Source organism: Amblyomma mixtum, chromosome 4 (assembly GCF_055824585.1).
Source record: "Amblyomma mixtum isolate Tamu chromosome 4, ASM5582458v1, whole genome shotgun sequence".
Lineage (NCBI taxonomy): Eukaryota > Metazoa > Arthropoda > Arachnida > Ixodida > Ixodidae > Amblyomma > Amblyomma mixtum.
The window spans coordinates 106,897,134-106,913,131 of record NC_143015.1 but is presented as its reverse complement, the minus strand read 5'-3'; the positions used below and the strand labels follow the sequence as shown (position 1 = coordinate 106,913,131).

Below are 15,998 nucleotides of genomic sequence, written 5' to 3'. Positions count from 1 at the left end.
TACGCGCTCGCCTGAAGCATCGGGACCAATCAGCGCCTGCTCGCCGGCGTTAGGCGGGCTCCCGGTATTCCGCTAGCGGTATCAAGGTACACGGTATGCTAAAGGTGTCTATTTGCGAGAACTTCGTTGACGACTTCGAGAACGAGATCCATCGTAACGCTCGCAAAACGCCGGTGCAAACGTAAGCGAAGCGACTGTAGCGACGGCCGCAGTAGCCGATAGATGCCTTCAACGTGCGGCCGGCGGTAGCTTTCTTTTCGGCTGCTGCTAGGCCGCACTGCTGGCAGCCAGAAATCACGGAGTCTGCGTCACGTCATGTCACGTCATGTTTCACGTCACTTAGTCCTCTGTCGTCATAGCCGAATCCCAAGTTTGAATCACAGCGGCGGGAAAAACCTTTTCAACTTCGAATCCAAATTTCTTAGAAATAAATGCATTTTTCGCTGCCGGCCAAGTGGCAACAAAGCCATGACATGCCGAACTATCGGATTCTGCTATAAAAAATATATTAATAGTGCTCTCCTCAGTGTTCCTTTAAAGATAATTTTTGAAAAATCGCTTGAAGAATCCTGCCTTCCAGATGACTGGAAAATTGCAAGTGTTGTGCCAATCTACAAATCTGGCCATCGCAACACTGTATCAAATTATAGACCGGTATCTCTAACTTCAGTTGCGTGCAAGACACTCGAACATATTTTGTTCACCAGTATAGCAGCACATATGGACGCACATTCATTGTTTAATCCTCGTCAGCATGGTTTTCGAAGGGGCCTATCGTGTACTACGCAGCTGACTGAATTTGCGCACGATTTGGCTGAGGCACTGGACAGGCGACTTAGCGTGGACTGCGTGTTTTTGGACTTTAAAAAGGCCTTTGATACCGTGACGCATTCTTTACTAATTCAAAAAATGTCTTTTTACAATATTAGCCCTCAAGTGATATCATGGGTGAAATATTACCTATGTTTACGGCAGCAGTTTGTGGTTATGAATGGCGCCGAGTCTCAAAGAGTGCAGGTTGTGTCTGGTGTTCCCCAGGGCTCCGTGTTAGGACCACTATTGTTCCTGCTCTACGTGAATGACATTGGTGACGGAATCGTATCTCAAATGCGGTTATTTGCGGATGACTGCGTTCTTTATAGTGTTGTCACTAGTGATCGAGATGCGGAAATGATCCAAGAAGATTTGAACAGAATCTCAGAGTGGTGCGTTAAATGGAATATGAATTTGAATTTGTCCAAGACTGTCCATATGAAGTTTACAAGAAAGAAAAACCCTGATATGTATTCATATGTTATTAGGAACACAATGTTAGAACAGGTATTCGAATTTAAATATCTAGGCGTTTATTTTACTCCTGATTTGAGCTGGCGCCGTCACGTCGATTATATCTCTGCTAAAGCATGCAGAAACTTGGGATTTCTTCGCCGAAATGCAAGCACTTTTCCACTGTCATGTCGTGACATTTTATTCAAGACTTATGTCAGGTCGGTTCTGGACTACGCGTGCACTGTCTGGGACCCGCCTACTGCTAGAGATAAAGATAAGTTGGAGAGGGTGCAGAACATTGCCTCTCGTTTCGTGTCTGGCACACGTGGGGCTCGTTACAGTGCATCGCGTACGAAGGATGCACTCAACTGGGAATTGCCTGACACGCGCCGAAAGAAGTTGCGTCTGAAGCTGTTTCATGCTGTTTATTATTCAACTGTTCGGGTTGAACGCGAAAGGTATGTGCAGGAGCCTTTTTATAGATCCAACCGTGTTGACCATGTTTTTAAAGTCCGCGAATTCGCGGCAAAAACTGAATTGTTTAAAATGTCTTTCTTTCCGAAAACCATTAGAGAATGGAACAGACTACCGAGCGATGTTGTGAGTGTGACATCAAATGATGCGTTCTTTCGTTCTTTAATAATGTGATGTGATTGTGATGTGTTCTTTTGAAGTGAGATGTACATGGTGAAAGTTTTATGCTTGTAACTCTGCCTGCGAGCGGAGGTGTCATGTGTGCTTCTTTGTTGTACATTGCCCCCCCCCCCCCCCCCCACTGTAATGCCACGGCGCTGTGGGTTCCTTACTAAATAAAATAAAATAAATAAATAAATAAAACCATGCAGCCTGGTTACTTTTGACAAAGACTGTACTTACTGCGTCATTTGCTTTCCTCAAAACTAATTTTCAAGGTTCATCGCCCGCCTTCTTCATGTGCAGGTCCGAAGAAAGCGCGCGAAGGCTGATCTCGCCCTGTGACAGTACGATTCGTGCACTGTGGCACCGAGCACATCCGATTGCTGTGGCATTTCCTTTATAAATCCTGTTAAATTCAGCTATATGTTTCCAAATTTGTACGATCCGCATTGCACCTTCTGCGGTGAAGCGGCTGAAATAAGATATGGTACGGGCATGCAAGGGAAATCCAGCTATACAAAGATTTTTGGTTTGGTTTATTGGGGTTTAACGTCCCAAAGCCACTCAGGCCATAAGGGACGCCGTAGTGAAGGGCTCCGCAGATTTCGACCACCTGGGGTTCTTTAACGTGCACTGACATCGCGCAGCACACCGGCCTCTAGAATTTCGCCTTCATCGCAATTCGGCCTCCGCGGCAGGGATCGAACCCGCGTCTTTCGGGACAGCAGCCGAGCGCCGTAACCACTGAGGTACCGCGACGATACAAAGAATCAATAAGCCAAAAACTGAGGACGGAACGGTGATGGTGGTGAAAAACTTTTATTTGTTTGAAGGCCCAAAAAAGAAATAAAAATTATGCACTAGCATTGTGGGTGGCCTTCAGGCTGCCGATTGCGGCGTCCAGGCCGTGCCTAGTCGCGACGGCCTCTGCCAAGGTCTCCAGCCGAAGTTGGAAATTCGGCTCGGTGCTGGACACAGCAGCCTCCCACTGCTGCAGACTGTTCAATAAACCAAGAGGCAGGGGGCAAGTGTGCTGGGTAGGAGAATAGGATATTGGCGTAGTCGGCTCTTGGGCTGTCGCATAAGCGGCAGGCCGGCGAGTACTCTCCGGACATGCGGGGATGAGAAAGGTGTGGGCCAGAAGGTGGCGCCACAAGCGTTGGTGGTGCTGAGAAAGAGAATTGTGCGGAGGGGGGGAAATGAGACAAGAGAGGCTTTTGTGTGAAGTAATGTCATGGTACGTGGGGAGCGCGTCGCGCGTATCCATTCCCGGCGGTGGCGGGCTTGCTCCGTTGGTCGAATCGCGAGCGATATAATTAGCGGCCTCGTTGCCACGATGGGACACGTGAGCGGGCACCCAGATGATTTGAATGGGGCGAGAGGGGACGGTGTGTGAACGTAAGATGCCATTGGCCAGAGGTGCCACCCGTCCAACCGCGTAGTTGTAGACCGCAGGCTTGGAATCACTGAAACGCCGCAGTCCAGCTCACGTTCGGAAGGCCAGCTTTCACTGGTAAACCGGGAAAGCGCGACGACAAAAGCCAAGGAAGGGGCTCCTGGAATGAAATACCACCCAACCACTTCACGCATTGAACGTTTTGAGCCCTGTCTCTCTTTTGCCAATTCTGCACATTATTAATACGAGAGCATTATATACGGCTCTATCGCGTCAGAAAAAAGTATCTGCAGTTTTGTGCGCTCGATTACGTCATTCTCCTAAGATAAATGTGGAAAAGTGTGATGGTGACACACAGTGTGACCCGCCGCGGTGGCTCAGTTATTAAGGCGCTCGTCTACCGAGCCGGAGTGCCCGGGTTCGAACTCGACCACGGCGGCAGCGCTTCAGTGGCGCCGAACTAAAAAATTGGCTGTGGTTTACCTAAGGCTAAGCCTGGATATTTCGAAGCGCAAAGCTGCGGTGATCCGCTATAAACACGCGCTTGCGACCAACGTCAAGCGATGACGCATAGCGCGCGGCAGCGTGCGCCTGTTCTAGGTTGTTGCGTTGTTGCAACTGAGAGAAGGATAAAAAAGAAATTGCACGGGCCTGAGGAGAGTCCACCCGCGTCAGAGCGGTGCAGACGTGCGTCGCATGCGCTCCCGCCAAGCAGCTGTTTTTCGGCGTTCAACTTGGGCCTGCGGGCCGGAAACTACCGCGAACAGATCCGGATTCTCCCTGCGTGCAAGGAGATACTGGATTTCGGGCAAACGGTGGACTATTTCACATTTCATGGGACTTTTCACCTCTCGGACGCGTGAGAGCTAGCTAGACCTAACGCCCAGACCTAGCGTAGCTACCCGTGCATCGACGGGAGCCGGCCCCTGGGGCGGCCCCGTGACCACCACGATGATCAACGCCGTCGACGGAGATGAACTGGCACCCTCAGAATTTGAGAAGGGTGAGTGGGAGACCGTTCTCAGCATGCACGACCGCATGAAGAAAAAAGGCGGGAAGCCTGGAAACGCCAGCGGAAACGCTGGCACGAACGCCGCCGCGAATTTCGGCGGGAACGCTGGCGATCACGGCGCCGGGGAGAAGAAATCGACTGCCACTCAGAAAAAGAGGCAAGACCCGAACATCCGAAAAAGGCCACCAATGCCGAAGCTCCCGGAGAGCGACTATAAAATAATCTTCAGGCCCAGAGGCTGGAACTTGAACGATTACGTGCCACGTCACCTACTGCAGGCCACCTACGCGGCCGCGCAACTACCATACGGAGATGTCCTGGACGAAGACACTTCAAGAATCAACTCCGTGAACAACACGTACACGATCAGCACACCGAATCGTCAACGCGCGAGCACCTACGCGAGGATAAAGACGATAGTTATCGGGGAGAAGACCCTCGCCATGGCACCCTACGTCGCGGCTCCCGACGACGCAATTAAGGGCGTGGTATACAACGCCTATGATATCGGAACACCGGAAGAAGTCCGTCAAGGATTCATCAAACGCAACCCGGGCATCGAAGTACTCAACGCCAGAAGAATTGGCAAGTCGAGATCTATTCTCATCCCCTTTGGAGAGAAAAAAGCTTCCCAGACAAGTCTTCTACTGGGGATCAGTGTTCATCGTCTACCCGTACCGAGAGCGGGTAGAGACCTGCTACAACTGCAGGAAGACGGGACACAGGACGGATGTGTGCTATAAGCCATGGGTAAAGCGTTGCCGCAGATGCGGCGAAGACCATCCAGACCCACCGGAGGGAGAACTGCCGACATGCAAGCCCGAATGCATCGTATGCGGGGGGCCACACAACACCGGCAGCCGGAATTGCAAGTATCGGCTGGCAAAGAAAGCACCTTATAAAGCCAAGAACGACCTGGGGCAACTTGACTCCGGACACCAACCAAGACCGAAGACCAGGGACCACAGCGGCACCCGCCAAGGCCACCGGGGGAGAAGCAGATCGAGCTCCTTCCCACCATTACCGGGGACCGGAGGCGCCAGCTCGGGTCCTGACAGAGAGAGCAGCTCGAGCAGAGGAAGAGACTCAAGCAAGGACAGAGACGCGGGCAAAAAGGTGAGCTGGCCAGATAAGGCCTCTTCTTGGGAAACCGCTCGGGAGAAGGAACTGGTAGAGCAGCTCGCTAAGAGGGACAGAGAGCTAGACACCTTAAAGAGGGAAATGGCGGAGCTGAGGAAACTCATTCACGCTAACACAAAACAGCCGAAGGTGGTCGAAAAACCTTTGCAACAATCACAAAACGCGAGTCAGGCGCCCCCGCGTGACACATATGAAGGGGGAGACATTCAAAACGCAATGGATACAGACACCAGAGTCCCCTTGAAAAGACCTCTACCCAGAGAGGAAAACACAGACGACAGTACTCCCAAAAAGGCAGCAGAAAGTCCTAACGAAGACGCATCGGCTAAAACCCACATCAAGGTTAGGCCGGACATGAACACACTATTGAAGCGGGTTGACGCTCAAGACGCTAGAATTGATACCCTTACCGCTAGGGTAGACAAAATAGCCGAACGTGCTGACAATCTGACGGCGGAATTCGTCACGTTCAGGGAACTAACCATGGGTTGCTTCCAGCAAATTCTGGAACAACTAGCAAACATAGAAGCCAGGCTTTCCCCTGTTGCCGGCAACACCCTCCCCTCGCTGCAACCGCAGCAGCAGCCTCTATAGGACATCATGGCCCCTCGCCAACAAATTAGAATCTGGCAGTGGAACTGCAGAGGCTTCCAGTCCAAAAGATGGAACCTGCAGGCATACATTTAAAAAAACATAACCACACCGGACGTAATCACGCTGCAGGAGGCAAGCGGCATGGTCAAATTAAATGGCTACGCCGCGTACACCCCGCTAGAAGTGCAAAAAGAGCACAAACCCAAGTCGTTCACGGCCAGGCTAGTGCATAGAAATCTAACGGCAACACAACACGCACTCGAAAACACAAGCGAGGACTACGTGATGTTAGAAATAATCCCAAACAGAAAGGGGGACAACAGTCTCTTTATTCTGAATATATACAACTCACCGAAAAACCGGGGCACAGGGCTGGCGGACCTATTACGTAAAGCCATTAGACTATCTTATAAGAAGGGATTAGTAATCACGGGGGACTTCAACGCCCCGCATCCGGCATGGGGATATCGAACGGCCTCCCCTAAGGGAAACAAACTATGGACAGAAATCCAAAACTTAAGGCTCACGCTACTAAACAACCCGCAAGACCCCACGAGGATAGGCAATAGCGTCAGCGTAGACACGTCCCCAGACTTGACGCTAGGCAAAGACCTCGAGGGTGAACGATGGTCAAACACAGGACACACCTTGGGTAGCGATCACTACATCATAGAGATTGAAACACAAACCAGGCCGATGAAGGGGAAGCTGCGCGAAACGAAGCTGACAGACTGGGACACCCTCCGAAAAGTCCGGGACAGAACCGCTCCGAGGGAGATATCGGATCTAAATCAATGGGTTGAGACACTCATAAAAGACGTAAACAGTCACACTAGACAGACCCCAACCACCGAACATGACATCACAGACTCGAGGCTGGCCCACATGTGGGAAGCCCACGAGAGCCTCTTGAAGAGGTGGAAAAAACAGAAACACAATAGAAGGCTAAAGAAGAGAATATCGACACTCGAAAAACAGATAGAAGACTACACAAACGAGCTTCAGCGTCAACACTGGGGACAAATTTGCGATGAAATGAATGGAAAGCTAGGGTGCAAGAACACGTGGCATCTTCTTCGCCACTTACTAGACCCAGGACAAACAAAGTCGGCGTCACAAGGGCAGCTTAAACGATTGATTCACAAATACCAGGGAACAGCCGCGGACCTAATAGAGGAACTGTTGTGTCCCCTTATTGCTTTTGTGTGTGTGCGCCCCCGCATCCTCCTCCTAACGACCACTCGCATCCTCCTCCTAACGACCACTTGCCCCTCGTCGCACGCTGTCGCCAGATGCCCCCCCACGGTGCGCCCCCGCACCCTCCTCCTGTTCTGGGAAGCCACTCCCTCCCGTGGACGCTTCTCCGCTCCCTCCTTTCTTCGGGCGGCCAGTTCGGCTCCTGCCTTTCTTCGGGCGGCCAGTTCGGCTCCTGCCTCGGTCGACGCTGGTCGCACCCTCATCGGCTTTAAATAAACGAACCCTATTGAAAAATCCGGTATCGCGGAAAACCGGATTTTACCGGAACATATCGGTTTCATACCGGTCCGGTATCACTCTCATACTGGCGAGACCCGTCCGGTTTGATGGCTATACCGGTTCATACCGGTCCGGTATCGATCCCAAACCGGACAGACCGCTCCGGTACGGAGCTCATACCGGACAGTCCATTCCCGGTTCGAAGCTCAAACCGGACAGACCAGTCCGGTACGGAGCTCAAACCGGACAGACTAGTCCGGTACGAAGCTCAAACCGGACATACCAGCCTGTATTCAGAGCGATATGTGCCGCGGTTTTGGTGCTTGGTCTGCAGATTGACTGTTGTACGCCAGCAGATATTTTTTAGGGGAAAAGGGGGGGGGGGGCAGCGCGCGCATAAGTGCGATAATCAACACATAGACGGTTTTGTTGAAAGGGCTAGGAAAAGAAAAGGGCTAAGCGTGAGCTTCGCAGTGGCAAAACATGCAGTTTGTGCATGATTTGGTGATTTGAGGGCAACCGCCATATTGGCTTCCCGTGCAGCACCCTGACAAAGTCAGGGCGGCTGTGTGCGGGCACACGGCTAGTATATATCCGCCAGCAGCCTTCGTAAGTCCTGCGCAGATTACTCTGGATTTCACAGTGCAGAACTTCACGACTGGCTGATAAACATGGCGAGCCTCCGGTGACTGCGCCAGAGGCTCCAAAAGGTTTGTTACTGTCGCGTTCATTGCAGCAGCTTTTTTAATGTTCGCTAGCGGCAGTCTGTAGCGACGCATCGATGAAGAAAGAAAATTCTTGGTTTTCGTGCAGGAATTCTTTGCACTTCTTCTTCGTCAAGTGATTGCCCATTGATAACGCAACTTGTCCAAGTGCCATCCCGAGCGGCCGCACCCTTCACTTTATCAGGAAGGCATGCTAATCACAAATCGCCCAGAACATTTCTATCGACGAACAAGAAAAGGTTAATTCAACGGAGCCGGCAGCTTGCGGTGTTCCCTTAAGGGCGACGCTTCGTGCTAGCTAGAAGATACAGCGCTCGAGAGAACAAAATAAAAACAAAAACCACCTGTAGAAACCTTACACGAGTAACCCGTCTTTACGCAAATTTTTAAAGCTTTTTTTTTTCTCTCATCACCGCCTTCTCTGCTTTTCCTGGGTCCGTCACAACAAAAAAAACCTGCGCATTCCTGGTTTTTCTATCGGGCTTTGTTCCTTCCCCTTCGGCTCCTCTGTGTCTGTCAACCCACGACCGAACATTTTAAGCCGCCCTCCCGACCACGCTCCCCGCGACTTCCATGAAGTGGCGAGGAGGTTCCAATTCTGCTTGTTCACTGTCCCCGGCCGCTTCGCGGTGACTTTTTGCAAAAGTGCCCCCCCCCCCCCCCTTCCCCCCCCCCCCCGCCTTTCCTGCGTTTGTTTGGAACAGGTTTTTACTTCTCTCCTGCGGCTGGGTTGAGTGTCAAGCGATGAAGGTAGCTGGGAAAACACGCTGGCACTCGCTCGTTGGCGTTGAATTTGTGTTATACAATTTTTTGCGCCTCTCTTCGTGTTGCCTTGATCAATCCATGATCAAAAATGACATCGCCTTTCATGCGTACGTCCAGTGCAAATATGGTGGAACCCTATCATCCTTGTCTCAGTGATGAATGACTTCGCTCCGAAAGACGTGAGTGGTGAATATTTGACCGGTGGAGGCCGGTGGTGAACATTTGACCGGTGGAAGGCGGATTTTATGACGGCGACGTCGTGCTGCTAGGACGTAAGTACGCATTTTAAATCACTCTGTTCTTTAAGTACTGCCTCCGTCTCGGTTATATGCTCGGCGTCAACAGAAACGTTCTGTGGTGTACTGATAGCGCATGCGCATGTTTTAAACACTGCATTTTCATGTATCGCTTATCAGCCACGCAAGCAGTCGTCGGCAGATCACATGTCCATCGGCCTATAAAAGGCACTGTATCAATAAACGTTTGTTCAGTTCCAGCCTGGCGTCCGTCCGATACACAACAGTTGGCGACGAGGCAGCGACGGCGATGGCCGTCGGAAGGATCGGCGAGTATCGTCTCGGCACGAACGCGTCATGGGACGAATACGTCGAGCGCCTGGAAATGTTCTGCGAAGCGAACGAGATAACGAAAGAAGAGCAGAAAAGAGCAGTCCTGTTGAGCAGCTGCGGCGAAGAAGTGTACGGGCTCATCGTAACTTTGGTGAAGCCACAACGACCGACAGCAGCAACCTACGAAGAAATCAAGACTGCCGTTCGCAAGCACCTGCATCCAAAGCCTTCGGAGCTGTATGCAAGGTTTTTGTTCTACAGGCGAAACCAGGCTGCCGAGGAAACGGTTGCGGACTACGTCACGGCGCTACGGAAGCTAGCCGAAGACTGCGGTTTTGGCAGCGCCCAACTCCCGTTGGACGTCATGATGCGGGATCGTTTCGTATGCGGACTCCGGAACGAAGGGGTTCAGCAGCGACTTCTCGCAGAACACAGCCTTACGTTTAAGGTTGCGTATGACTTGGCCACAACTGCAGAAGCAACCGCTAAGCAACAGCGAGACATACGCAAGCACGGTCGATACGAGACGGACGGCCAGGAAATGGTACAAGCAACCCGTGCGAAGCAAGACACCCCAGCGGAGGGGTCCACCTGTTACCGTTGCAACGGTAAGCACGCTCCACATTTGTGCCGTTTTAGAAAGGCGACATGCTTCAACTGCAAAAGGGTTGGACACATAGCTAAGGCTTGTCGGTCGAAAGACGATAGTAGAACTTCTCGGAAGACAGCGTATGAGCAAAAGAAGAAAGGAGATAAGAGCAAGGGCGTGTACGAAATGAGTGCGTTGTTTTCCCTGTGCGAAGTGAATGAGCAAGAACAGAAGTTCATGGTTCAAGTAATGATTGAAGGGCAAAAAGTTCCGATGGAGGTTGATTCTGGCGCATCGTGCTCAATTGTGAGTGAAGATACGTTCAGGGTTATTGAAAGGAATCACGGTAAAATACCACTGCAAGATTCTGGAACAACTATCGTAACCTGGTCGAAGGAGGCGTTACCCGTGCTGGGTCAAGCAAGTGTCTTGGTGGAATTCAAAGGCAGGAAGGCAAAGCTACCTTTGCTCGTAGTACAGAAGCAAGGTAACAGCCTGATTGGGCGAAACTGGTTTAACCCGTTAGGTATTGGCTTGCGGGGAATACAGCAAGTAAACGTGGAGGACGTGCCTTCGCGATTTCCCGAGGTGTTTCGCAGGGACCTTCCTGGCTTCAACGGACCGCCAGTTCACATCGAACTGAAAGATGACGCCCAACCGGTGTTCCTCAAAAGTCGACCAGTTCCACTGGCCCTCAAGGACGACGTGGCCAATGCAGTGGACCGCTTGGTGCAACAAGGTGTGTGGGAGCCCGTCAGCTACTCCAACTGGGCAACACCACTGGTAGTGGTAAGAAAAAAAGATGGAACTTTACGTCTTTGCGGCGACTATCGCAGTACCGTAAACAAAGCTATTAAGAGCAGTGGATACCCCTTGCCCACTGCAGCTGAAATGCTCACAGCTCTAAGTTCAAGCAAGTTTTTTACCAAGTTGGATCTAGCCCAAGCTTATCAGCAGCTCACGCTAGACGACGAGACGGCTGAGGTGCTCACAGTCAACACGATAAAGGGACTGTACAAGGTTAAGCGGCTACCGTTTGGAATTTCGGTCGCACCTTGGGTGTTTCAACGAGTCATCGACACGCTGTTAGCGGGCATTCCCGGAGTGAAAGCTTATCTGGATGACATATTAATCTCTGGATGTAACGCCGAAGAGCACGCCGAGAGATTAGAGACTGTGCTATCGCGTCTGCAGAAGGCACAGCTACGAGTAAACAAGGACAAGTGCGAATTTAACCAAACGAGCATCGAATTCTTGGGACACAGGATTGATGACTCAGGAGTACATCCCAGCCGAAGCAAGACGGACGCCATCCGGCAAGCGCCTGCGCCCGCAAACAAAAAGGAGCTGCAAGCCTTTTTGGGATTGCTGAATTTCTACAGCAGTTTCCTCAAGGGCAGGACTGAAGCGGCCGAACCGCTTTATCGACTGCTCGACCGTGACCACGAATGGAAGTGGACAGGTGAGCATCAGCGGGCGTTCGAGAGACTGAAAAATTTACTCAGCTCAGACTCCGTACTTGTGCCCTACGATTGCAAGCGTCCTTTAATTTTGTGCTGCGACGCATCGCCTGTGGGGGTGGGGGCAGTGCTAGCCCATCGTGCGGATGACGGGAAGGAGCAGCCCATAGCTTATGCTTCTCGCACTCTTGGCGTCAGTGAACGCAACTATGCTCAGATTGATAGAGAGGGTTTGGCTGTGGTCTTTGGCGTAAAAAAGTTCCACCAGTACCTAGCTGGGCGAGAATTTACAGTGATAACAGACCACAAGCCATTACTCGGCCTGTTTAACACGGACAAGCGAGTGCCCGAAGTTGTGTCGCCTAGAATGCTTCGTTGGATTTTACTGTTGTCTGCGTATAACTACCGCCTTGAGTACAGACGAGGCCAAGACAACTCCAACGCCGATGCACTCAGTCGTCTACCAGCCCCGGGAGACGAGGACGAGCCAAGACCGCCTGGGGACGTGCTCTTGTTGGAAGCGGTCGACTGCGCACCGCTGCAAGCGGCAGACATTGCTGCGCTGATAAAAAAGGACTCGGTTCTATCCCGGGTAAAGGAATGGCTACTCAGTGGCTGGCCGTCAACACAAGTGGACAGCAAGTTTGCGCCTTATGAGGTGAGACGGTCGGAGTTGTCATTGCATCGTGATTGCATACTGTGGGGGAATCGCGTCATAATTCCAACCGCAGCAAGAGAGAATGTGCTTCAGCTCCTGCATGCAAATCATCCAGGGATAAGTGCCATGAAAGCATCAGCTAGAGGGCTCATGTGGTGGCCGAAAATGGACCACGAAATTGAGGAGTTTGTTCGGCACTGTCATCCATGCCAGAGTAACCGTCAAAGCGATCCCAAGGCTCCAGTTCATTTTTGGATCAAGCCAGATCAGCCTTGGAGTCGACTGCACATTGATTTCGCTGGCCCAGTGAAAGGAGAAGTTTTCTTAGTCGTGGTAGACGCGTACAGCAATTGGGCTGAAGTCGAAATCATGCCATCCATGAAAGCTACGGCTGTCGTCAACAGCTTAAGGAAGATGTTTGCGACACATGGTGTACCTGACGTTATCGTTTCAGATAACGGCACAGCTTTCACTAGCACAGAGTTGCAAATGTTTTTGAAGTGTAATGGCGTGCGTGCTATTTTCACTGCACCTTATCACCCAGCCAGCAATGGTAGGGCGGAGAGGATGGTAAGGGAAGTTAAAGAAGCATTGAAGAAGCAGCAGGAAGGTTCGACGCAGTGCAAGATTTCCCGGTTTTTGTTTAAGCAACACACGACGCCACATTCGGTCACGGGAAAATCTCCAGCAGAGTTAATGTTCGGACGAAGACTGAGGTCAGCGTTAGACAGACTCCATCCGGACCGGCAACACGCGCCTGAGCTACAACGACCGGATACTAAGAGGTTTCGTGTCGGTGACGCGGTCTACGCTAAAAGCTTTTGTCCAGGTCCAAGGTGGAAGGCTGCCAGGGTTGTGGCAGTCAGAGGTCCGGTGTCGTACGTGGTACAGCTAAACAACGGTGAGCGTCATCACAGGCACCGCAACCAGTTGAGGAGCGCCTGGACGCGGCTCGAAGTTGACCCAGCCACAAGTGAGGACTACCACGTCAGGCTTCCTCCTACAGCTAGGCAGCGACAGCCGCTGTCTGCTAGCCCAGAAGCAACCCCTGGGGCGAGTCCAGGCCAAGCCACCCAAGTACCGGTCGAGCCGCGAAGATCAACGCGTGTTCGACGACCTGTCCTGCGTTATGGCATTGATGTCTAGCTAGTCAGTTTTGGATTGTGCAAATAATCTTAGGAGAAAGGAGTGTGGTGTACTGATAGCGCATGCGCATGTTTTAAACACTGCATTTTCATGTATCGCTTATCAGCCACGCAAGCAGTCGTCGGCAGATCACATGTCCATCGGCCTATAAAAGGCACTGTATCAATAAACGTTTGTTCAGTTCCAGCCTGGCGTCCGTCCGATACACAACACGTTCTAACTGTTCAGTGTCTTTTTAACTAAAACTTTGTAGACTGCACAGCGTAGAGGGACGAAATAGCGCAAAATTTTCTTTCAGTTACATACCGAAATTGCTTGTCCTTCATGATAGCACGACTAAAATTAGTTTTATAGTTTGTATTATTTCTTTACAGAGGCACATGGTGTATACGTGCGAGAGCAATCATTGATAAGCGTCCTGAGGGGGAGCGGCTCAAGACCTTGAACAAACATCACGCATCGCATCGATGCTGCGGTATGTGCCGTAAATAATGGAGGATGACCACGCAAGCATCGCAATCGTCTGAGCAACCTGTTTACACACCAGCAATGTTACGACGCAGATTTTCAATACATTATTGATTCAAATATGGAAGGCGGGAGGTGCATTCACGATACTGAGCATTGCCAATGCTCAGGGCCTGGCGTCTTGAGACGCCTTGCTTGTCTGTGGCTTGTGTGGGCCCACGAGGGCCCGCAATTCAGAGCCCCGTTTGTGCTACTGGGGTATGCATTTGTTATTGCATACAGGTCCACCTCGGGAATGGAATTTTTATTCCTTCGGCAACGTGCGCAGCAGTTATGGTGGCACCCAAAGATTCGCGTTTCTGTAAAGACGCAGCCTTTGGACGACTCCACAACTCCTGGAAAGGGGCGTTAGAGGGCAAGCTTGCCATTGGAACCTGAAGTCAGAAGCCTCCACAGTGGGCAGAAAGCCAATGACCCCTGAAAAGCTACAAGCCATTGGCCGTAAGTTGCATGTCACAGTGCTCAATGCATTATGTTGTGTGTCAGTGCGCAATTAAATGATAAGCTGGGGGCATTATGTACTACCAATCATATTTTCTTTTCTGCAGGTGCTTTTGACTACTTCATTGGCCAGCACCCTGTAGAGACCCCAGCGCCGGTAGATCGTCGCAAAGGGTTAAATTATTACCTTAGTGAGCTGGTTCAAGACATGCGGAAAAAATAAACATCTTTTGGAGTTTTTGATGCATTATAATACTCACCAAGCTACCAATACTTTGGTAAAAGGTGGGAGCAAATAACACAATGGCACATCGACTGCAATGCGAGTTGCTGATAATCGCAAATTACCAGTTTCTGAGGCTCTGTATATTTCAGAATTTGGCATGTACACTTATGGCCCCAGTTTTTGGGCAGATTTAGTCCGAGTGGGATATATTTGAAGCATTTTATTCTGTCTTTGTCCTGTGACACAGGGCCCTCCTGTATAATACGGGCCTAGCCTGTTTAATACAGGACTGTCCTGTATTCCGGTATGAATTTTAAACCGGGACCGCATACCGGGTTATTGTACAGGATTTGCGATACCGGAGTATCCTGTACAAAACAGGAGAGTCCTGTATTATACAGGACTTTCCTGTTTTATACAGGATATTCCAGTAATCCGGTATCGCAAATCCTGTACAATAACCCGGTATGCGGTTCCGGTTTAAAATTCATACCGGATTTTTCAGTAGGGAAGTCTTAAAGTACCGTGTGCGTCTTTCGCTGCATTCAACACAGCGACCGGACACGACAGTGGCGACGAGGATGGGATTCGACCCGCGCTACGCAACGCTATTGACAAGCCATGGCTACGCGAGGGTTTCCCAATCAGATACCAGAGTTCAACGGCTCATCGTGGTCATCGTGGGTTGGACGCCTTCAGTTCTACTTTGAAGCTAACAACATCACAGACCCAGCCTTGAAGAGGGCCAACCTGCTGACGCTGTGCGGGGAGCAGACCTACGATACTGTCTGCGCCCTTATTCAGCCAAGCACACCAGCGGCAGTGTCTTACGACGACATCGTAAAAGCGCTGCAAAAGCACTACGACCCAAGGCCATCTGAGGTCTACAGCCGGGCTCGCTTCCAACGACGAGATCAACTGGGAGGAGAAACTGTGAGCGCCTACGTAGCCGCGCTCAAGAAGCTCGCTGCCGACTGCAATTTTGGAACGCTGTCGACAACAGCTACCGGGCAGGAGGGAGACGCAGCTTCTTCTGCTAACACCACCATGCTTCCCTTGGACGTGATGTTACGCGACAGATTTGTGTGCGGACTGAGTGACGAGTCACTGCAGCAGTGCCTGTTCGCTGAGAAGGACCTCACATTCAGCAAAGCTTACGACATCGCCGTTCGAGCGGAGAGCGCCGGTCACCAGCAGAGAGGGATTCGCCGGAACACCGAGCCGGTACACCAGACAAGCAACCAGGTGCGCAAGCCTTCTGTTGTTGTAAAATCGGTCAAAAAGGCACAACGCTGCTGGCGGTGTGACGACCAACACAACCCCCAGGGATGTCGATTCCAGTCAGCCACGTGTAATTTTTGCCACAAG

General features: G+C 51.2%; 1 protein-coding gene across 1 annotated transcript; it reads left to right on the top strand.

Moving 5' to 3' along the window:
• Positions 1 to 9,559: 9,559 nt before the first annotated feature.
• Positions 9,560 to 13,439, top strand: LOC149347735 (uncharacterized). Its single transcript, XM_089541633.1, has 4 exons — positions 9,560 to 10,477; positions 10,721 to 10,910; positions 11,554 to 11,633; positions 13,296 to 13,439. Exons 1-4 carry the CDS (start codon positions 9,560 to 9,562, stop codon positions 13,437 to 13,439), a joined length of 1,332 nt encoding a protein of 443 aa, XP_089397759.1.
• The last annotated feature ends 2,559 nt before the right edge of the window (positions 13,440 to 15,998 follow it).